Source organism: Spea bombifrons, chromosome 7, assembly GCF_027358695.1.
Source record: "Spea bombifrons isolate aSpeBom1 chromosome 7, aSpeBom1.2.pri, whole genome shotgun sequence".
In the NCBI taxonomy this organism is placed as follows: Eukaryota; Metazoa; Chordata; class Amphibia; order Anura; family Pelobatidae; genus Spea; species Spea bombifrons.
In genome coordinates this window covers 17341183-17365124 of record NC_071093.1, presented here as the reverse complement: position 1 = coordinate 17365124, position 23942 = coordinate 17341183, and the positions used below count along the sequence as shown (strand labels likewise).

The 23942-nt window shown below is 39.0% G+C and overlaps 1 protein-coding gene across 1 annotated transcript; it reads right to left on the bottom strand.

Annotated features, from left to right (window-relative positions):
- Window positions 1-9: 9 nt before the first annotated feature.
- On the bottom strand, window positions 10-22891 carry ITGB2 (integrin subunit beta 2). The gene is made up of 15 exons (XM_053470723.1): window positions 22814-22891; window positions 21961-22049; window positions 21644-21827; window positions 19810-19980; window positions 17186-17427; window positions 15539-15694; window positions 14434-14529; window positions 13999-14088; window positions 13113-13253; window positions 12496-12680; window positions 10816-11060; window positions 8807-9020; window positions 4301-4509; window positions 1408-1574; window positions 10-157 (listed from the first exon to the last, which is right to left on the bottom strand). Exons 1-15 carry the CDS (start codon window positions 22881-22883, stop codon window positions 92-94), a joined length of 2325 nt encoding a protein of 774 aa, XP_053326698.1. The 5' UTR covers window positions 22884-22891; the 3' UTR covers window positions 10-91.
- Window positions 22892-23942: the final 1051 nt, after the last annotated feature.

Here is a 23942-nt window from a genome sequence, read left to right as displayed (position 1 = left end):
AATAAAAATCACTCTTCATACATAGAGTGGTTGTATACTTCAAGTACATAAAAAATTGAAATCGCACTTTGCTTCTTGATTTGCTTGACGATCATTCTCCATCGTACATTGGGTTCACTACATTGGTGGTTGGTTGCTGGTACAGAGGGTTTGGATCCTAAGCAAACAAAAAATGTATAGATTTTATGAGTTAAATAATGAACTATTCTACATGCAATGTGCTTATTTTGATATAGCTTTGATAGACAGAAAACTTTCAATACTTATCCACAAGTCCAGCATCCAACCGGACATTTCAACAGCAGGGCTGTTTTTAATGCAGGGCAAAAGAGAGCTGCTGGCCCGTGCCCAGACTTACCGCAGAGACCCACAGCAGCTGCTCTTGGGCCCTTTCAACACCTAACATAGTCCAGTGGAGGTCTGTGCCCTGCTGACATTGGGGTGTGATGTCTTATCCAGACATTTTTGAGTGCACTGAATGCAGAGGAAGTGTTTGTGCCTGTAGCTGCACAGATCTCCACTAAGGTAAAGTTGGACTGAAAGGGATCAGTATGGAAGCTTGGCTTTGGGCCCCTTTATGTTGAAAGCCCCATGGGTAGGAGAACTGTCAATGTTTGTTGTGTTCAAGCAAACCTATTGCTCTTCCTCATGAACCCAGAGCCTCTTTAGCTACATAGGTCATTGAATTATGTGTAATATGCCTGGAGTACAACATCGGGAAAATAGAGAGCCACAGGCTATATAATTCTTACAGAAAGCCTAAAGAAAATATTTGTTGCATACATTTCTAGAGAACTAGAGGTCACCTGCTTACTAATAGTACAAGCTGTAAATAAACTATTTATTATTGCAAAATAAACATGATTACATTATTGTGCAGAATTACATAACTGATATGATTAGGAGACACCACAAGTGGAATATTAGTGATTGGTGAACCTAAAATGTAAACATGTCTGGGAAGGAGGTGAAGAAAATCTGTTGGCCCCTTCGCAAATATGACAGGTCACTTAAGAAATATGAAAAACGAGTGCTGCTAATGGGTCATTCCATGGTCTTTACAAGTCACTGATTACACATGGACCTAAATATACAGTGCTTCGCTAAAAGATGTATAGACAACAATAATGAGCAATAATTAACTACTAAAATGTGATTGTAAATAAGCAAGATAAAGAATTGTACATTCATTTATTTTATGAGCTAGCATAACATGTTTCCAGAGTGTAAGCTTGCAAGTCGGGCCCTCTTTACCTAATGTATCAGTTTGTCTTAATCTGTCAGTTCTAATTTTGTCATATCCTTTGAAAATACGTTATTCTAAGAAGCTCTGTGTGAATTGTTGGCATTATATAAATAAAAACTAATAATCTTATGATGGTATATAATTTTGTTATATATACTTACTTTGTTCCACTTAGATTTCAATTTCTCTTTTTCGAACCGCTTGTATGCCTTTCTATCATTTGCTTCTGTTACAAGCTTCCAGAGGACAAGGCATAACACACCAACAGCAATCACACCTCCAATGGTGCCTCCAACTATTGCAACAACATTAGGAGCTTCAGGGCACTCTGTGAGAAGGGTAAATAAAACATGTTTTGTGATGCATAGGTCTCAAACACCTCAAGTAAATTGATAAATGTAAAATAGTACACTTGGGATGTAAAAATCCAAAGGCAGATTATAGTAAGGGGGGCACAGTTCTGTCAGTGACATCAGAAGAGAGGGACTTGGAAGTAATTATTTCTGAGGACTTAAAAGTAAACAGACGATGTAATAAAGTGCTGCAAGCAGGATGCTGGGTTGTATAGCTAGAAGAATTTGTAGCAGGAAGAGGGAGGTGGTTCTGCCATTTTACAGATCTGGAAACCCCATCCCGAGAAGGATATTGACATTTTGGAGAGCGTTCAGAGCAAGGCTACAAAAAATGGAGAAAGGTTTGCAGAATAAAAATTTAGCAGGAAAGACTAAGGGGACTCAATATGTATAGCTTGGGGGAAGAAAGAGAAAAAGGAGATATGCTAGAAGCATTAATATACTTAAAGTGATTTAAATACTGAGAGGAGGTCTATTTCAAAGGAGGAGAAATGTTACAACAAGAGATAAACTGAACATCCTCTCATCAGAAGTGGCTGAGGCTAATGCAGTAAGGGGATTTAAACATGCACGGATAAGCATATGCTATCCAGACAACAACAACTGATTAAGACCTAAGCATTAAATCATGTGATGCAGTAAACCCTAGGGAGACGATTTGTTTGGCATTTGGGTGCAAGTGCTATACAAGTCACGTATAGGGGTCACTGGGGTGGGCCAATGCTCCATTCCCCTTCCAGTGGAAAATCCATGCCAGTTGTTACAAAATGTTAGAGTTATGCAGGATCTGGTCCAGGATTCCTATAGAGCCTGCATCTGGCACAGGTGCTGGGCATTAAAACAGCACCTGTGGTCATTCTGCCCCATGTGCTATTTTGGGTATCTTTGAAGGCGGCCAATGCAATTTACCCCATCAAACCATATATTTTTTAACACTTTTTAAGACATCCCAAGGTACTTCAAATGCTGGTATTTGAACCCTTTCCATGCATTCATTCTACTACCCCCCTTTGTCAAACTTTGTGGTAGTAATTTATTTTGTGTTTTCTTTTTTTATCACAGAGATTGTACTTCAGGTATGGATTTACAGCTCCTGGTATATGTCACTGTAAGAGTTATTTTGAGGGGACAGCAAATTTACACTGTTATACATGCTGTACACTCACCACTTTACATTGTAGCAGAGTGTCATTTCTTCAGTGTTGTCACATGAAAAGATATAATAAAATATTTACAAAAATGTGAGTGTACTCACTTTTGTAAGATAATTTATGTCACTGTCGAACACCCCAATAAGTGTTCACCAACATCTCCTGAGTACAGCGATACCCCCAGGTTTGTCTGGTTGTTCGGGTGCTAAAAGGCCAAATTTGGGATGTGTGCTCCCCCCCCCATTTTGGTCAGGTTGTGTCTATGCCCCATCTTTCAACCCGGCCACTCCAATTTACCCAATTTTTCGGCCTATATTCGGGGTCTAGCACCCCGGGCAGGATTAGGATACAGATCCCCCGCAGCGGTGCAGGGGACCCGTATCCTACTCTCCGATACGCTCAGACAGCCTCCCCTGCCGGCACTTTCCACGGGGGGGAGTGACGGCACGGGAGATTGTATAAGCGCATCGCGCAGACGTTCCCCGGCTGCAGCGATGCACGCGTAAACAACCTCCGCTGCTGGCACGTCTGCACAATATGCTTTTGCAATCTCCCTTGCTGGGAATTCCCACGGAGGGAGTCCCGGCAAGGGAGATTGTTAAAGCACATCGTGCAGACGTGCCGGCAGCGGAGGTTGTTTACGCGCATCGCCGCAGCCGGTGAACGTCCGCACGATGCGTTTTACCTCTGCCCCCAAGACTTACCAGAGCAGACTCCCGGGTGTCTTGCAGGGCCGGCGGGGGACATCTACGCAATACGCGTATACAACTTTACGCATATTGCGTAGATGTCCCCCTCCGGCGCCGCAAGACACCCGGGAGTCTGCTCTGGTAAGTTGGGCAGAGTGGCAGCATATCTCGAGGGGGGGGACACAGAGTGGCAGCATATCTCGAGGAGGAGGGAGGACAGAGTGGCAGTATATATGGGGGTGACAGAGTGGCAGCATATCTCGGGGGTGGGGGGGACAGAGTGGCAGCATATCTATTACAAAACGTTTTCTTTAAAAAAGCACCAAACTTTTAGGGTGCGGCCTATATTCAGGTGCGGCCTATATCCGAGCCAATACGGTATTTTACTAATCACATTGTGACTAGAAAGCTGGGCTCGATTGACTTGCATGTTTGAATGCAGTACCTGTAGAGCCAGAGTTCTCAGAAGGGTCTGGAGAGACCCTCTTGGAAACTTTGGCAACTTTGGGTTTTTTTTAGGATGCGTAAAGTGGTAAAATCTTGCAAGTGGCAAAGTCTCTCGCAGTGGCGGTTGTGACCACTCTCCGGAGCGGTCATAGTGCATCCTGGGGTGGGTGTTCAAGGCATTTTAGCGACACCATTGAAGCTTTGGAGGCACTCGTTTATTGCCTCCTAAGCTTTTTTTTAAACTGGAGTAATGAAAAGACCTTATTAGTGCTTGTAAACTCATATCCATTAATTATTGCGAAAAATAGAGAAGTACACCTAATTTCCAGAGAATGTAAAAATTAAGAAAAGGAAAGTATTTAGTGCATTGAAGTTTCTCATTGTATAATGTCTTGTGCTGTAGTATCCACTTACCAGTCTTTTCACTGTAAGTTATTGTGTATTTTTCTTCTCCATCATCCTCCTTTATAATATACTGCATCCAACAGTTTTTTGAATCCTTTACTTTGCATAACATTTCCTCTTCCAGTTGGAGTGTCCTGTAGGGTGTTACACCAGGACATCTACTGGAGCAGTTTCTTGCATTTCCTTCTTCATGTGTTATCAGGCATTCAACACAGGATCTGATAGGGATGAAAAAGTTTTAGGATTATCTACAGTGGCAAGTGTAGCTAGACATGATGGTAGTTGGCAACCAACATCAATGAGGTACTTGTGGGGATTAAGCAATACAATCTACAGTGGCCAAAATGGAGCAACATGTAAAAAAAAAAAAGGGTATGTCTAAATTCACTCATTATCTTGATGCTCTGCCGAGTGCGAATATATTGGAAGTAATACTGGAGGAAGCAGGTGAAAGTAATGTCCCAGCCCTCACCAATATAGACTGGTACTCCTAACTGGGACTGTCAAGATATGGATGCTTGACAGACACGAAAAAAAAATAGTATATTTCCTGTCAGGCTCATCATATCTTAGCCCTTACTGGATGTTGGAGTCCAGAGCGCAGGAGTGTAAGAATGCATGCAGTGTTAGACACACACGTCACAAATGAGACAAAAGCTGAATGTTTGAATATAGGTAAATTAATCAAAGCAGATACATCTCACCATAAGGAGCAGAGTAGCAGGCATATCAAGTACACAGACTACTGGGGAGTACAAAGTTAGAATAGTTCCGGTAAGAATCCAAAGGGTCTGGGACAGGTAGCTAGCAAAAGGGGTAAATCCAATAGGCAGTCCAGGTCAAAAAGGTAACAGGCAGGCAAAATGGTAAATCCAAGAGTCTGGAGTCAGACATGACCTATTGTGCCAAAGTAACTAAATGAACTCACACTGTTACTGAGAGGCAGGGACATAAAGCCTGTTGATAAGGTCAGGTGTGTCAATGACATAGGCTTCAGGTGAGGAAGGCAGGGTAATAAAGCCTGTTGGATAGGTCAGGTGAGGTAATGACATAGGCTTCAGGCGAGGGAGGCAGGGTAATAATATAACAAAACACAGCTGAACATAAAAACACAGATTCGAAACATAACCAGACAAGTCATATTTGGTACAGGATGCCACAACGGACAGGGAACAAGGCAAGATGCACAGGATAGGATATCTCAAACGGGACATGGGTAGAGAAACCGAGATCCTTAGATGTATAAGGGAAAGAGGGCAAAGGTACATAAGATACAGACACACAAGTAAACAAAACCGCAAGCTGTGGAGAGGAGTTCAACTCCAGGCAGTTTGCAGGGCTGGGGCCGAATACTGACAGTATCATGATTATTTAGGGTATTGGGGTTGATTTTTTTTTTTGCCTGAACAAAAATTATAGCTGAAGAGCCAGTTTACTGTATACCCAATCGTGTATTCGTTAATTATAAATAGGAACCGAATACCCTGTCTTTTTTTATTTTTATTTATTGTCCTAGGTTTTTTTTTAGAAAAAAACCCCCAAACCTTAATGTTTCAATTACAATTACACATAGTTTCAACTTTTAAGTGTTTCAAAATGATAAAGAATTTATAATGTTTTATAACATATTTTATTGAAGTTCTTGACATTTAGGATGCCATATATAGTTATTGTTTAAAATATCACAGTCCAGAAACATTTTTAAATTGAAATGATGGCTTATCACCGTTCAGCTGTGGATGAAACCCATTTTTTATTTAACAAAAGGGGTAACACAGCTTAAAAAAGAAACATAATATAGCAAACATTTGAAACATGAGTTTAGCAGGACTCTTGTTCAGGAGTCAAATATCTAATACCATAATTGTTTTAGAAACAGAGCCATGTGGTCTTAACTAGAACACAAAAGCAACAACGTCAACCACATGGCACCTAAGGACCCATCAATAGGGATTGATATGCCTTAAGTTCCCCACCAAAAACAAGTACTGAGAAAAGAGCAATTTAGTCCCTACCTCTCCATGGTTTATGCATGACCCCTTCATTACACTTGTGAAGGGACTGTCTAATAGACACAAGGGTTTAAAGGCTATACAGTAGGAGATAAAGAGCACCCTAGTAGCAGTATGCTGCCCTTTAAATATTATTATTATTATTATTATTATCTTTTATTTATATAGTACCAACAATTTATGCAGCACTTAATACAATACATATATTCAAGGGGTATGACAAGATGAGAATTGACAGACTAAGACAAACCGATACATTAAGTGGAGAGAGTCCTTCTCGCAAGTTTACAATCTTGAGGGGAAAAAATCCTGTTTTCATTTGTCAAAGGCAGATCTAGTTTTCCATTTTTTTTGGAGATTTCTTACTTGCCTAACACTGGACTTTTCAGTAATTAATATATTAAGAGTTTGCTGCTTTTGTGGTTTACTACAGAGGCACTCATCACCACTCCAAGTAGTTTAGGATAGAGAATCTAAATCTAAATACCAGCTACAATTTTGGGATTAGCAGCAACATCTCTCATCCTTTTACACCTTTTGGGTAAATTGCTTAGATTTATTATGTGAAAGCAGAATAAGATCCTGCATTGTCATTCCCTTTATTCCCTCAATTAACATGGAAAGCTTTGGGTGGGGAAATTTTGTTTCCAGAGCAGCTGTATCATCACCTGCGTTCAGCAAAAGCAAGATGTTTTTATACTTCTGTGCTGGCAAATATGGATGATGTTATATTAAAACAAATTAAAATCACTGAAGACACTGAAGACAAGGACACACTTCTGAACGGTTTGCCTAAAAAATCCTTTGTTTCATATGTGGGGTGTACACATTAGCACATTTTAATTTTCACCCAGCAGGATTCCATTGACAAAAATGTATCTACAAGCACTCAAGGAGGCCAGAATGATGAAGACAGATTTGCTGAGAAAGAGAAGCATTTCTGAACCTCTCTTTCTTCGCAAATCTATCTGCATTATTCTGGCCTATCAGAGTACTTCCACAAAAAGGCAGATCCACGGGGCTCCTCCAATTGGGGGAGAAGGTGTACCTGCAGACAGAAAACAAAATCTGTTGTCTGCCAATGAATAAACAAAAAATAATTATATAAAAACGCCAATTCAGCCACATGGCGTTTTTTTTGTGAAAAAACGCTGCAGCCAGATGTTAGCTGTTCTTCAATAGGAAATCGCACAATGCCATATCCACTTGGCGTTTTTCTGTTTGGCGTTTTTTCAGTCCTCTCTGGCGTTTTTCTGCTTTTTTGGGCTCTGTGGCAGTTTTTCAAAATCGCAGCATGTTGACACTCTGGCGTTTTTTGCAAGGAAATCTTGGCGTTTTTCTCCAATAGAAGTCTATGGGAGAGAAAAAACGCCATGAAAAAGCCATGTGGGTTTATTGCCTCGGCGTTTTTTATGGCGTTTTTTTCACAGTTACAATGCAGAGGATGGACCCAGTATCTGTGTGTCCTACGAGAAATAGGCTGGAAACAAACAGTTTCACACAAAACAAAGTTCATATTGAATTTTACACCATTTGGAACAAACATGCCATTACAAACAAACAAACCAACTGGATCCTACGTGCCAAAAGCAACAGCAAACAATTTGCACCATCATTTGGGGCCAATCTTCCTAGAGGAGCAGACATTCGGAATAAAGCATGCCTTACAAACCACAGAAAAGAGACAAAAGGGTCCGCCGGTGCGTTTAAGTAGAACTGTACCAAGGAAATGACATCAGGAGGGGGCAGATACTTGCCATTTATCCTAATCCCTTTTAGCTGGGTGAAACTTCTAACTTGTAAAGGCTGGAAAAACTGCCTAAGGTCAAAAAAAGCAATTTCCACAGAAAGGCTAAAACGCCAGAAAAAACTCCAGAAAAAACGCCAAAACGCAGGAGAATGCAGTGGCAGTTTTCTTGGCGTTTTTCCTGGCATTTTTCATCAAGAAAAAAAAACGCAGGACAAAAACCCAAGTGGAAACCTAGCCTTCTAGTGTAAAAATATCAGACAACATATAAGAGTTGGTGAAGGGTGAAAACTCTTTGTCCTGCATGGGAATCCACTGAGCAATTCCCTGAAGTTTTCTAACGGAAGACAAAGCATCCTAAGTGCATTTACTTGGTAATGAGGGAGAGGAATTGTTAGCTGAATTTTGTGTTCTCTTTTTAGGATGTGGAATGTAACCGTGCTATTTATCTAAGCTACTGTGTCTTTGAGATTTTTCTCAATTCTTCTAACAGTATTTATAGAAACATGTATAATGTAAGGGGATTTTTCAAACAAGGGCTGCCTACCAAAACATTATTTATAATGGGTTTATTAGTCAAGTGCTGCAAAGAGTTCTGTGTAAATAGACAGGCAGGCCAGCAGAGGGCAGCACTGGGAACCTGTATCTAGTTTTAAGCTTTCTTTTGTCATCATGTTATGTTTTCTAAAGCAGCTCCTTGTAGCATTATGTCTATGTTTATGTCTATAAACAGTCTATGTTCGGATAGTTGCTTACCCAAATTTTTCACAGGGAGAGGTGCAGCCAGGACATAATTCACAAAAGGGTGAGAGGTATCCTGGTTTGCATTTGCAGGCGTTACACTTGCATGTCCCTCGTCCACTGCAGACAGACCCCCTTTGGTTTATACAGTTTGTTGTGGAATTGTTGCACTCACATCCAGTGCCTTCAAATCCTGCATTGCATCTGCATTTACCACACTCACAAGTTCCTAGGAATAAACATAACGCTTCAGTCAAAGATTTTCTATAGCATTTTACTTGTGCACTACCACCTCTATTTTTGAACATAAAATTAACCCCTAAGGTAACGCCAGTCTTACCTTATGGATGGGCTGACTCTTCACCCCAAAGCCATTCAATTGTAAACAACTGCTTCCTTCATTACCACATACAAAATATTCTTGAAATTCAATATAAATAAAACATATAAATGCATACAATGTAATTAAATTACCTTAATAGTAGGCGGTAACATAAAACTAACACCACTCTTAACCCTTTGAGTGCATTGAAGCAATAGAAATAAAGCCAGGGACCATGTAAAGTTTGAGGAGTGCAAAAAAAGACTATATGAGCCTTATCTGCCTTCAGATTTGCTTTACATGTATGACCTGTATGCCAAAAGTTATATCAGTTTTCTTTATATATATATTTAATTTTTGGACCAGGCACATCGAGGAACTCATTGAATGCCTTGGGACTGGTCCAAGCCACTGCTGAAGTTGGCTGGTACTGAGTATCTGTGTATGTGTATTGCTAATTATGTTCACCTAGGGGCGCTCCTGTACACAAACAAAAAAAGAAATACAAAACAATAATAGTGCAGCAGAAAAAACTGGCAATGGAATATTTTGTGTAAATAGTTGCACTCATAGTTTGTCTGTGATATTTAAGCGTTTCTCAATTTTCTTTGATCTATATCGAATAATAGAAGGGAATAAAACAAAAAGCCAATGGTATCTACACATATAAACAATAAAGATACAGGAAGTTCTACAGGGAAAAGAAGCTCTCTGTAAGTAGAACTTCTGTTTCCCTGCCATGCCAGGTGACACTACAGATATATATACCAAAGAAGAAGGGTGGGCAAGCTAAGGAGGAAAAAACAGCCTCAAGGACCTTATGTCCGAAAAGCGAGTCTTCATGCACCATCTTATTGAATCTGTAATGTTGGACAAAAGTATGGAGAGTCCCCCAAGTAGCCGTCTTGCAGATCTGTTCAGGAGAAATGTGACATTGTTCAGCCCACGAAGTGGAGACTGCGCTAGTAGAAGAGTGAGCACGGATCCCAGCAGGAGAAGGCTGGACAGCTGCAGAGTATGCGAAGCTGATGGCCGCCACGATCCACTTAGCAAAGGAGCTGCTGGAAATGTTGAAACTTCTGTTGGGCCGGAAGAGGCCACAAATTGGGTGTCACAGTGGAGACTTCTGTCTCCCTGTGCCTGTTCAAAATAGTTTTAACCTGGAGCAGTGCGAACCAGGTCGGAAGGGCCATTTTTAAACTATTTTGAATCAGCATGAGGAGACAGGAACAGGGGGTTGAATCTGACCCCCTAGAGAAACAGGCCCTGTCTCAGCTGTGACCCCTGTAGTTATGCCATTGCCTAAAGTTTTGTTTAACAGCCTTCTTGGATATCATACACCTGCTCTGTACAGGATAATACTTTTTTTTCCTTGTTTCCCCATAAACTGAATAGCATCCAGTATAATGTCCACGCACAAGTCTGTCATCTCCATGAGGTGGCAGCAAATGCCAGTTTAGTCAGTTTCTAGTATTTGCTTTAAACAACTGAAAAAGGAACACAGCTCTTGTCATAGAGGAGATGGACTCATTGGTAGAAGGTGGTACCATTTACTGACCCAACACAGAGGCTCATAAACCCGTAAGACCATATAAGATCCTAAATGCTTATGTAACTGCATATTTTTCTGTTTTTGCCCAAAACAAAGTAAAACACCAGATGAAGACTAACTATTAGGTAGAATGCAATCTATAAAACTCACCTTGCCCAGCACAAAGAATCCCATTAAAAGAGTCGCAGTTCCAGTTTTCACATTCACAGTATTTGCCACTGACTACTTTTGTGGGGTCTTCTTTAGTGTGACAGTAACACCGTCCACATATGCAGTCTCCTTCTCCTGAACATATAGCTGAGCTGTTATCCTTTCTGCAGTTCTGCTCCAGCTCTTGGCTTGTCTTCCCCCCTGTAATGCACTCACAGTTTGTTCCCACATGACCCTCATTGCAACTAGAACAGAATGGAAAAACAGTTTAAAAATTCTAGATACAGAGATGTTAAACTATATTACCCCTTAAGGACAGAGCTGCTTTTTTTGTACACTTTGTGACAATGGCTGTTTTAACATTTCTGTGCTCATGATTAGCTGTAATTTTCTTCTTCCTTTGTTACTTTATCCACACAAGTGATATATTTAGTTTTTTTTTTCAGGACAAGAAGGACTTTATATGCTCTTAAAAATAAACTATATATATATATATATATATATATATATATATATATATATATATATATATACACACCGTATTTGCTTGATTATAAGACAAGGTTTTTTGCTCTGACATTCATCGGCTGCCAGAGAGGCGGATCCCCGCAGTGCTGCAGAGGACCTGGATCCTCCTCTCTGGCAGCCAGTGAACGTTTGAGGGATGTGCACAGACAACCTCCGCTACTGCTGGCACTTCCGCCGGGGCTTCTATGACAGCGCACCGCCACGACATGACCTTCCGGTGCTCAGTCATAGAAGCCCTGGCAGATGTCCCAGTTGTCTTAAGCATGGGGGACAAGTATAGGGATGCACTGGTAAGTTAGGGGAGGGGGTAAGAGTGGCATATGGGGGTATAAGGCTTCCAGCGCCATATTTAATATGGTGCTCCTTGATGCTTTGTGGAGTGATTAGACGGGGCCCTCTGAATGCCTCTGCAATTTTGGCTAAATAAACAGTTGACACCCAAGACACATAGTAACAGAATAGTAGAAAACATACTAGGGACTTCCATTGTAAATCTAAGACCAAGATGGCATTTATGCTTTCAGGTTAGTACGGCATTATCATAAGCATTATAGTAATATTTAATTAAGAACAAAGTTGTGTCTTTGTTTTACAATACCGTCTCACTCAATGGTGATTATAGCCAAAAGACCAATATGAGAAGTAAACAATCTACACTTTTTCTGAATGACATGTGGGCTTCCAGCTCATCCATCCATAAATAGCACACTTCTCATAAAGCAGCAATCAATGCTTCCTAATCATTTACTGGAACAGTTCCTTAACTTACAGAAAAGTGTGAAAAGAAAGGCAATATGTTGTTTTACGTGTTTTGTTCCCAAAGGCACTTAATCATGCCTTTTGTGTGAAAACCTGGAACAGTGATACAGCTTAGCGGGACAGTGCCGGAAAAGCGGGGTATAGCCCACAAAATGAGGCATGCCCTGCTACTTCATAAAAGGCATATTATTTATGACTGGGTGAGGAGTCAAACTTTTTCTTACTTTAAGTAAGTTTGCGCATACTCATTACAATGCTGAATGCACACATGCAAAGCCCTGCCTTAATAAGGGACAACTGCCCAGGACATTGTTTACAGGGGAACAGAGAGTAAAAAAAAGTTGGCCCTTGGTGTTAAAATCTGACCTCATATAGACAAAGAAACTAAGTTACCTGCAGATGCCACACACTCTCTTTCCATTTGAGTTACATTCATCAGGTTCAGGTGAGTCATCGCAGTTACAGTCACATAAGGTCATAACACTCACAGTCAATGAGTCGGTGAACCCCAGAGGACGTATTAAAAAGCTTTGATTTGGAAGGCACCTGCTGGCAGTCACCTTCACATTAAAGGAAACCTAAAACACAGAAGGATATAGGAAAAATGGAAATATTCTTCTCTTGTCTTTTAGGAAAACCTATTCTATGTTATGGTATATGTTTTAGTTGATTTTTCTTTCTTCTTTCCTCTGGTAGCAGTTAGAACCACAGTTAGCCATATTGACACTGAAAGGCATGTGCGTGTACATGACAGTTCTCATTTTCTCTGACACTGTTTCTCTATTTTATTGCTCTACTATCTTCCATATTTACCTAGTAACTTGAATGAGAATGCCCACTATTTTTTCTAGTATCACATTAGATATGGATTTTCAAAAATATATTGTGCTATTTTAGAACAATTCTAGTTCATACATAATATAACTTACGAGAGACGGCTAGATATTAGTCATTTCTGTGTTTTTAGGTCTGTTACATCAGCCCAATCTGCTAGACAATTATTTTCCTACCTCCTGATTGCCTTTCACGTTGCTACACCTCCCCTCAGGCTGGTTTAATATAACATCACTTTCAGAGCAAAAGGAATCATAGACAATGTCTAGAAATTCTGGTGTAGTCCCGTGATTAAGGATAACTTCTGAACTGAGGTTCTGGAATATGAGAGAACATATGATCATCGTTACAATGGAGACCCAGACAAAGTTTAAAACATTTATTTTAACATAAAAAAAAACCAAGATAATAGACATCACAACATGTACAACCAAAAATGAAAACAATCCACCGAAACATCAAAAACACACAATACATTTTTACACAAACAAGTAAGATGTTACATTGTTCCAGAGGTGCTGAGATTGTGGGATTGGTAGACACCTTGGGTAGTGAGGTGAATTCACCACAATGCACATTGGGCACTGTCCATATCTGCACAGCCCATATCTGCACAGCCCCTATAGCATGCATTAAGTTCCTTAGGGGAAGGCCTCCGTGTCTATTCTAGTCCAAACAGTTTCTGCTTCGGAATCTGCTTCTACTCTGTAAATAGCTTGTATACATGGTTTTTGTTTAGGCGATACATTACACATTTGTTTCACTATCCTTTGGGACCTTTGTGGAACTTTTACAAAGAGCAGGCCTGTGTCAGAGGATACCTGACACGTAACACAGCAAGGCATCAAAGCCATTTCTGGGTGCACAATGGTAAATAAATGTCTAATTAATGAAATATGTTGGATGACCCCTGGCACTCCAGTTGCTGGGGCTTGCTGCCGCTACAGACAGTCATTTGTTCAAGAACTGCATTGTTGATCAGCAGTTAGTTCACAAGAATTATTTAGTGAATATGTGGTAAGCTGGTAGTGTGATTATTTCCATAAAAGACATTTACTGTACCTGATAGGCATCTTTAATCAGCTGCACAACATTACTGGAATCTGAAGACAACACCCCAACGACAGATTTAGGAATTAGGCCCTTAAGATCCTGTAAATTAGCATAGTTGACATATAGGACAGGCATGCCTTATTTCACAGACCTGATATAACAATTAAATGCAATATTGCCAATTGGATGACGGTGTAAACTATATTGAGGACATATTTAGAGGCAGGAAGATGCACAAGTAGTGTAAGTTTAGTTTTTTTTATCGCCATACATGCAAGTTGGGTTGCTTAATGCACATGGATGCAACTTTATATGTTCATATTTATTTGTTTGTTCTACTGGAAATGTATTCGAACAATGGTACAGCTATGTCACATCATCATCATTATTACCGCTGTAGAAAATAAAAAGGGCTCAAGCTTCCCAAGATCACAATATCCTTACCTCGTATATCTTTACCATCTGGGATGTCACAGCAAATACAACCTGAATATTATTCTCTGAGAGTTTCTGGGCCAACTGTCCAACTGATGGGTAATCCTAGTTAAAATAAAAATGAACAATTTAATTCACAATCTCAGGTTCATTCAAAAATAACTCATTAAAGCATCTGTCAGAATTGAAAATTGAATTGAAAAGCAAACTGAATGGTACAATTATACATGGGAGGAAATTATACTGGTTTATATGGTTGATTATGTTTCTCTAGGCGTCTGTGCAATGTACGGTCCCTAGTAAGTGAGATCCAGATGCTCTAATGTATTAAAGTATTTTTTTTAATAATAAGGGTGTCCTCATGTGTCACAGCAAGTTTGTAAGCATGGCAGTCAGCTATCCAGATGTAACCCTTAGAGTTTTTATTTACCTATTGGTTTATTTATTGATCTCCCCAGACCAGTTAAAAACAAATAGATAATATGATATTTCCATACTCAATAAGGTCTGGCTCAAGTATTTTTGGTTGACTGGTAAATATCTTTTCCGTTTAAATTTTGGGAAATACTGCGTAAGAAAACTCAGATAACACTACCTTTAGTCTGTCATATAAAATTTGTGACAATAAGTGCCTGGGATGGCTAGTGTCAGGGAACTGCCTTTCTTACATAAAAAACAGCAAACTGTGAATAACAAAGAGAGAAGAAATAAGGTGTCTAACAGTGACACTGCTTCCTGCGTCTGTGACTGGTTCTCTTTCTGTAAAGTATCCTGCTGATTTCTACCCTAACAATTTTGTGAGCATGTGCTTTGCTCCACAATCAATGTCACTGTATCCATCGATGTGGTTGGGTCTTTTGATGGTGTGCAAAGGTATGGATGACTCCTATAGAATTTACACTGTGTGTAAGTTCAACATTATTCCTAGCAGCTAGCACCACTTTGTTTATTTTTAAAAATATTTCTTTGAATACTCATGTCTTTTCCAATAACACAGTAAGAACTCTCTCTCTCTCTCTCTCTCTCTCTCTCTCTCTCTCTCTTTCTCTCTCTCTCTCTATATATATATATATTCCTATTGTGCTTTAATGGATATATATTTGTATAAACTTACAAACTTGTTGCTGTTTTTGTACATATTGTCTTCAAGATGACATTGGCCATCATTTGGAGTGAGAATGGCTGCCAATTTCCCATCTCCGGCAATATGGAAGCCGTCATCTGTGGCGTAAACCAGAAGCCTTGTAACATTTCTCCAGCCAATCTTCTCCTATGCAAACCACAGGCACAGATGATCAGATTTATGGTTGCCATTAGTAGCTCTAATTGTGCATCAATTTATATTACAATAGGTCAAAGTATCAAGATTTTCTAAGCAGTGATAAATTGGATAGCTTTCTCTCCAAATACCTCAGATTATTATTATCAATTACTGTATAAAAGAAGCAAGATATTTTGCTGATCAACAAGTGCACAGGTGGATAATGTCCATTACACATATAAAAAGGGAGTCTTGCTTATTTTCTGGAGATGTTGTTGTCACAGATTGAAACACTGTGTCATTTACCACTCCTTAAATAACCATCTCACCAAATGTGTGACTTTTTAGTTATCAAATGAATTGTGACAGATGTTGACTTATTATTATTTTTTATTTATATAGCGCCTACAATTTATGCAGCACTTCTCACAATACACATATTCATGAGGTATGACAAAACTAGAATTGACAGACTAAGACAAATCAATACATTATGTAAAGTAAAACCATGTTTAAGTCATGATAATATAATGATGTATTACTGACTGCTAGATGAACTAATTGTTTAGAGCAACCTCATATGATTGTACATCTGATATGTCAAAATTCACAGCATTTGCTTCAAATTATTTAGGTGCTCCAGGAAGGTAGCATGGTTATTTGTGAAGCTAAACCTAAGGCCATAATAATAGCCCAGGATTTGGCTATTGGAGGGGCATATAAAGCATTGCTGTCTTGACTACTTAATGGCAGGTATCATTTTAAAAGTGGTTGGGCTACCTGACCAACAGCACAATTACTTTCAACGTTAGGGCCTACTGCAAGCAAAGTTTTTTTTTCTGTGTTTTATTTTATAACTGTGCATCTGACAGACACAGAACACACAAGCCCATTTCTGTGTGACCTTATATAAATCATACTGAATCATACTATTAACTTATGGGGATTTGTTAACAGAAAATTATAGTAAACTTAATGCCATGCAGGAGTTGCAAAATCCAGTATGATATCTGGCATAAAGGGGGAATGATATAGTGAGGGCAGATGCAGAGCCTGGCCTCTGGAGAGGCACTCACACTAACACAAAGACACTTACACTAAAAAACAGACACTCACACTAAACACAGAAATACCAAGACGCTCACACTGACACACACACACACCCCTAGCCGCTAACTCACACATACACACCCACACGTTAACAGACACACCCATACACTCATACTAACATACCCAGACAAACACATGCACACACACTAACATAGCCAACGTGATGCCACTCAATCCCACCACCTTATTGAAAGTATGGAGATAAAGAGGTAAATTTTATCTATAAATGAAAAATACAAAAATCAGCTAGAGAATTTTACATAAAGCTTGATAAAAAAAAATTGGTTTACTTTAAACAAGCAAGACTAAGAGCAATCTAATAAAAATACTTCAGTAAGCATTACTCGTGTATATTATCACAGGGGTTGAATAAAAAGATATTTGACTTACTCCACAAACCGCCACTTGCATCATTGCATCTAAACCTCCCTCAGGAGCATCCAGATTGCCAGAAATTTGCTGCTTTCCGACCTGTTCTTCAAATTGTTTTCCATTATCTGTTAGGTTGAGAATATGTTTGAAGGCAAATGGGGGCTGACACTCAACAGTCTTATCTGTGCAAGGATTCTTGAGATTCTCTGGGTGTGTGCTCACATATGGCAGCACCGTTTTATCTACAAAGGATCCATAACCTGACCAAAACACAGATTTTTAGCAAATATGATCTCATATTGAAAACCTGTGGAAATCATCCTTTGCAATGACAGACAGATGCAGAAAGGTTAAATACCTGATTTCTCAGAGCATTCTCTGAGTACATTAAAACTCCAAACACATAGTTTTTATGTTTTGCTAGCTACACTAGTGTCAAGCATTGTTATACTTAATTTGTCAGCACAGAGCCAGTGATGCTGGGACCTACTGACAGAGGAGACTTAGACGAGTACTATTACATTCCAAATGTCATTCCTTGGCACGTAATAGTATGCCCTAAGGTTGTAAGGAGATAAACCACACCTAGCAGGAGGTGTGTCCATTCAGAAGATGAACCTGCGTGATTTTTCAGCATCAGAACACTGTAAAGCAAGTGACAGGAAACTGGTGTTTTTAGAATGCTTGGGGAGAATTTATAAGCTTATATTAAAGTCCAGCTTTGGTTCTCATAATGTTTCAGCTCCTTTAAGCCATTGTGCTTCTGAGACCTAATAATGCTTGGGCAGTTGCTCTTACATGAAACAATTTGATAACCAGCATTATATACTGTACCAGTATGAATATACTCTCAATAGCTTCTACATTTGTATTTAAATTTATACACCTTATGTTCCTAACAAAACTTCATTTACTTACAAACCAAAATGTGATTCATCAATTTTGCTCAGCAAGAAAAAAAAGACAGTTGGTGATTGTGTAAAGAGTGATTCTGGCAGTTGTGGTCTTATCACCATAGCAAACGATACATTATTATGATCATATTTTAACAAATGAGTGCAACCAGATTGTGTATGACTATTAGAAAAAGCTAGACTACAAAAAATGATACCATTTATATCAAAGTCAAATGCAGAAGTCAGTGGCCTAGAGATCAGATGTTTCTTTCCACAGTGCAGGTTATTGTGTTTTAAGAGTATAGATTGTACATTTCTATGAACAGGTGGATTTTTAGTGAGTGTTTTTAGTTATAATTAGTAGGACAGAACATGGTAGGAAATTTCAGAGAATAGGTAAAATAGTTAAAATGTGATACAAGGTCAGAAAAATCATCAATCATAGGCAGAGTAAAGGAGAGTATTTGGAGCAGATACTGTATATAGATGTGCCATAGTGATCTCAATTGCTCTGTAAATAAGGGTAAGACTTAATGATATGATGGGCCAGTGTAAGAAATTGGTAAAATGGTATATGTTACATAGTTACATAGTTATATAGGCTGAAAAAAGACATGCGTCCATCAAGTTCAGCCTTTCCTATATCTTTTAATTTGTTGCTGTTGATCCAAAAGAAGGCAAAAAAACCCAGTTTGGCTCTTTCCAATTTTGCACTAACCAGGGAAAAAATTCCTTCTTGACCCCAAAATGGCAGTCAGATTTCTCCTTGGATCAATAAGCCGTTTCCCCATAATTAAAGATTATATCCCCGAATATTATGTTTTTCCAAGTATCCATCCAAGGTAAAGCACTAGCATTGTGTTGCACTAATCAAGATGTGATATCACAGGGAATAAATTCATATTTGTATGAAGAAACTACTAATCCAAATGTATTATGCAGGAAACTGCTGCAGGAATTGTGAGTGACCGGATATTGTAGGTGAGAGAGTTGTGTTGAGGGAACCATAGGAATAAAAAGGTCTGCAGGTGAAGGTCAACAGTGTCAAGGATAAGTTAGGTGAAGTATCCATTAGTTGAAGCTGTGAAGGGATCATTAGTTAATTTAGTAAGAGCTGTTTCAGTGATGGAAAACAAAATTGGATTGGAAAGTAGAGAGAGGATAGAAAGAGTAGATAAGATGATTGTATACTAAACTGTCCAGTAGCTTGGAGGCCAGGGGTAGAGTGTAGTCAGTTTGGGATATTGGATCTTGGGAAGGTTTCTTCAAGATTAGAGAAATGAGAGCATGTTTGAAGGAAGATGGGAATATGCCAACAGCAAGTAGGTGTAAAGAGGTATAAAAACACTGCAAAGACAAGGTAGATGTCAAGGGATAGCTTTAAGTGGGTGGTTGATTGGCAGTCAGTATGCTAATTGGCCATAATCCTTTCACCAGTCCAAAGTCCACAAGAAGTGTTGTGAAGGTCAAGTAAAAAGGTTAGATGTCACCCTGGTCAGAGCATTCAGTAGTAAGAACTCCAGAAGTGTAAACCAGAAAACGTTATTGTCCGCCGGCCCGGGAAGAGAGTTCCGAAAATTTTGAAGCATGGTTAAAGTCGTTTAGGAAATCTTAATAATGAGAAAAAAATGTTTGCATACAACTCTTTCAAAGTTGTTAAACATTTATGTACAAATGAAAGCGACAACAGGCCTCTTGTTAATATGAAGCATTATAAGGAAGAAAATCAATGGGCTATGAACTTACCTATTTGTACTGATTTGGTAAAGGAATTCAAAGCTTGCAGCAGGTCACTTCCAAGTTTTTTCACATTTTTAAGATCGTCAACCATAGAGTAGGAGAGGTCCATAAGATAATAGAGATCAACAGGATAACCCTCTGCTCGTCTGAACTTAACTTTAAACTCTTGGGTCTGACCTGATATGAGTTACATTAAAAGTTTAACAAATGATTAAATCATAACAAGAAACTATTCCATACAATATATCGTAGTTGGAGTCTAGAATAAAAAAAGATGGAAGACATATAGGAAAATAGTTGCTAATCTCATGAATCCTATTCTTAGCTTGACCATCTAGGGCTATTAGAGAACATGTCCCCATAATGTTTATTAATGTACAAAATACAAATATGGCCCAACAAGCACATCGAATGCAATTCAGGCACACAAATGTGCCAAAAGAATTAGAAGGCTTACTCTATTGCAATGATTGCAGTGTTTGGAACTAGAATAACATGCCACAATTCCTCGAATTCCATGAATACAGTTAAAATAATCCTACTGCGCATTCCATGGTTCTTGCTCCTACAGGGTTATACACTATATGGCCAAAAGTATGTGGACACCTTACCATCACACCTATATTAAATTGTTGGACATCCCATTCCAAAACCATGGACATTAATATAGAGGCTTCCCATAATATTTTTGAAGTGTGTCTGTGAGAATTTGTGCCCATTCAGCCAAGAGCTTTTGTGAGGGCACTGATGTTGGACAATAAGGTCTGACTGCAATCTACATTCGTGTTCATTGGGATTAAGGTGAGGGCTCTGTGCAGGCCCCTGGAGCTCCTCCTCACAACACTCGGCAAACCATGTATTTATGGACCTGGGTGCTGGAACAGGAAAGGCCCTTCCTCAAACTGGTGCCACAAAGTTTGAACCATCATCTTAAATGTCTTTGTATGCTTTAGCATTAACATTAACCTTCACTGGAACTAAGGGACCTAGTCTAAACAAAGAAAAACAGCTCTAGACCTTTATCCTTCTGCACCAAAGTAGGCACTATGCATTTCGGCAGATAGCATTCTCCTGGCATCCCCTTAAACCTACACATCCATCAGACATCCAGATATTAAAGCATGAATCATTCCAGAGAACAAGTTTTTACTGCTCAAGAGTCCAACCGTAGTGTGCTTTACACAACTACATCTGGGGTTTGACATTGCACACAATATTATTCAGCTTGTGTGCAGATGCAGGTTCTGCTGCTTGTGTGTAATTTCATGAAGCTCCTGATGCTCAGCTGATAATGTTTTCAGAGGCAGTATGGAACTACTATATGTGGTTACCAATGCTACAGAGGACAAACAATTTTATGCTATGTGGTTTGACACTTTGCGGCTGAGCTGTTGTTACTCCAAGCCACTTTTGCTTCACAATAATAGCACTTACAGTGGCCCAGGGCAGAAATGTCATAAACTGACTCGTGGCAAAAGGGTCATTCTATGACAGGGCCAGATTTAAATTACGACCCATTCTACACTCGATATTTAGGAGGGCTGTCAAAATACTTTTGGTCATATTCTATAGTGCACCTTGCTGTCATTATGGCTGTGCACTATAAACCAGAATATGTATTGGATTTTGGATTGTGCTGCTCCTGACCTGTTCTAATTTTTACTTTAGAATCCATAGCTTTCTAATATGTTACCAATTTCTATTAAAATCTCACCAGTCATATATGATAAGGTTCTAGATTTCCCTGCCTATATTGCAAATATGTATTGATTTACAACTCTGTGTCTCTATCTTGAACAGAAGTAAATAATATTGAAAAAATCTTGTGCCAGTTGAATACCTGGTCGTAGCTTAAGGAAAATGTCACTGGGTGTCAGTTGGATCACATCATTTAATTCCTTTGAAGTTTGTGAAATGACTTGGCTTGTGGGGTAGATAATGTCTGTATCATTGCAGCCTCGCAACTTAAGCTCCTCCAAGGTGTCACAACGAACGGAGTCCTGTTCACCTGCTTTGGTGAAATTCTAAAAAAAACAAATGAAAAAAAGTGTTGACATTGGCCGTAGCAGTCTATTCTGTAATCGCCAATGTTTACAATGTCACAAAAAGTATGTTATAGTAATGGTAAAACATGCAGTAAAAGCTGAAAACACTCACCAGCTTCTTGCACCAACCACAAACTGGGCCTGACTGTATACAGTCCTGACAGTTGTTCACTTTAAGTTTGTTGCATCCATTAGCATAAACTGTAACAGAAAATAGATATATTTTGTATTTAATTAGTGTGTTGGGTTAGGGACACTGCAAAAGAAATCAAGCTTATCAGGTTTGAGGAAAGACTATCAGATACTTTCAGAACATTTCAATGTGTCTGCCTCTGCACCGCTCATCCATAGCTTCAACAAAGCAAAAGTCAATTTGAAGAAAATACTATGATTATTTATGTTTAGTAAGCGCTGATATTGAGATATTGAGCTAGGCTTTTGTTGGAGGATTTTCTTTTCTGTATTTGCCTTGATTTATGATCTGATTGCTGTTTGGAACCTTGCACATTTGTCCTGTACATAATACCCTAGAGGACTCTGCTTTTTGCCCATGGAAGGAGCAGCTCGCTTTGCACTATATCAGTATATAATGACTAATGATCATGGAAGGCATTTGATGTAACTGTTGGTTTGGGTGATCAGTGTGCTTTATACAATTAGTATGTGTTGAGAAAATATTGTAAGCTTATTAAATGGGTGATGTCTTACATATGTTGTTATAGCAGGGGACTAAAAAGTATGTGCCTCCATTGTCAAAGGCCTTTTGGAACATCTACACAGGGACACAACAAGGATTGTGTATGACTCTAGCAACACACAGACTTGCAGGGTTTTCCCCATTTTAGGACACCTTTTCAATGTAAATAGTGACTGAAAAGAAAAGGCTATAAGCGGCCCACTTTAACTATATTGTTGATCTTTTCAATGTAAACCACAAATGTCATTAGAAATAAATTCATATTCACCAGAAGTGGTAGTGAGAATCTCAGCCTGGATCCACAGCAAGATTAGACCCCAGGACATTTCCTGAAACATAGCATATATTACTTTCACACAGATTCAGTACACACACAAAAACAATACATTCTAACTATACCAATAGTCAGAACATTTGTTTATCTTATCAGAACTGAGTTGTAAAATTATTTAGTGTGTAAAATATTGTGTATAATGTAAATACTGTTCGCCTTTAGGCTGATGTCAATGATGAACAAGAGATCAGGTGACATCAGCACATCAGTGTTCATGCAGTACTGCACTGCTCTTTCAGCTAATGTAGTTTGCTGTTGATTGAGTATAGGGAAGACATACTCTACAGTCACGGGAGGTATGAGAGCCTTTCTGCACAACCAACACCAAATGTTACTGGTTAGGGAACCATATTAGGACTCCATAGCATTGTGTCCTAACACATAATTCACAGCATAGATGGCCCAATTTCAGTTTAAAAATGGCCCTGTACCAGTCAATGACAAGCCCAACCTTGAGGCTAGTACCTCAGACAGACTTGGTTACCTTATGGATAATCACAACCAGAATGTTGCAAGGATTTATTGCTAAACTTTGTCCATTATTTCTTTAGCATATACCATTTAGTGGCGTCTGATTCCTCAATTGAAGCTACCTTTGTAATATTAAAATAAGTGTTGTAGAGTGCAGAGTGAATTAAAGCAGGCATTAGTTGGATATAAGGCTATTATATGCAACTTATAAGATGTTATAAGAACAGAGTAAAGTTTCAGGTTTTACAGCATGTGGAAAAAGAAAGAAGAGAGTGGAACTAGGTGGGCAAAGCTAAATTATACTATACCAACCTTTTCCTGCCTAGGGACCTAAGCATTCACCAAATGGCTAATTGGTCAAATCCAGTATATTGATACAGTTCATCACTTTTACAATATATATATTTCCTCTCTCCAGCATCACATTGGTTTTGTAAATGTGTCATTTTGCAAAACCTTCATCCTGTGTGGTTTCCCAAGCGTGTGGCTTATAGGTGAGAGGTTTAAGTCAAAGTGTAAAGTTAAAGAAACACCACTTAAATATTGAATTGGTGGAGAAACAATCAATGTTTAAAAAGCATCCATAATATAA

Coding starts and splice junctions, on each gene's coding strand:
- ITGB2 (XM_053470723.1), bottom strand. CDS start 22,883: ATGTTTCAGGAAATGTCCTGGGGTCTAATCTTGCTGTGGATCCAGGCT. Junction 17,428..19,809: donor TACCAAATCAGTACAAATAG/GTAAGTTCATAG, acceptor TGTTTTGGTCAG/GTTATGGATCCTTTGTAGAT. Junction 158..1,407: donor TGAAATCTAAGTGGAACAAA/GTAAGTATATAT, acceptor TTGTTTGCTTAG/GATCCAAACCCTCTGTACCA.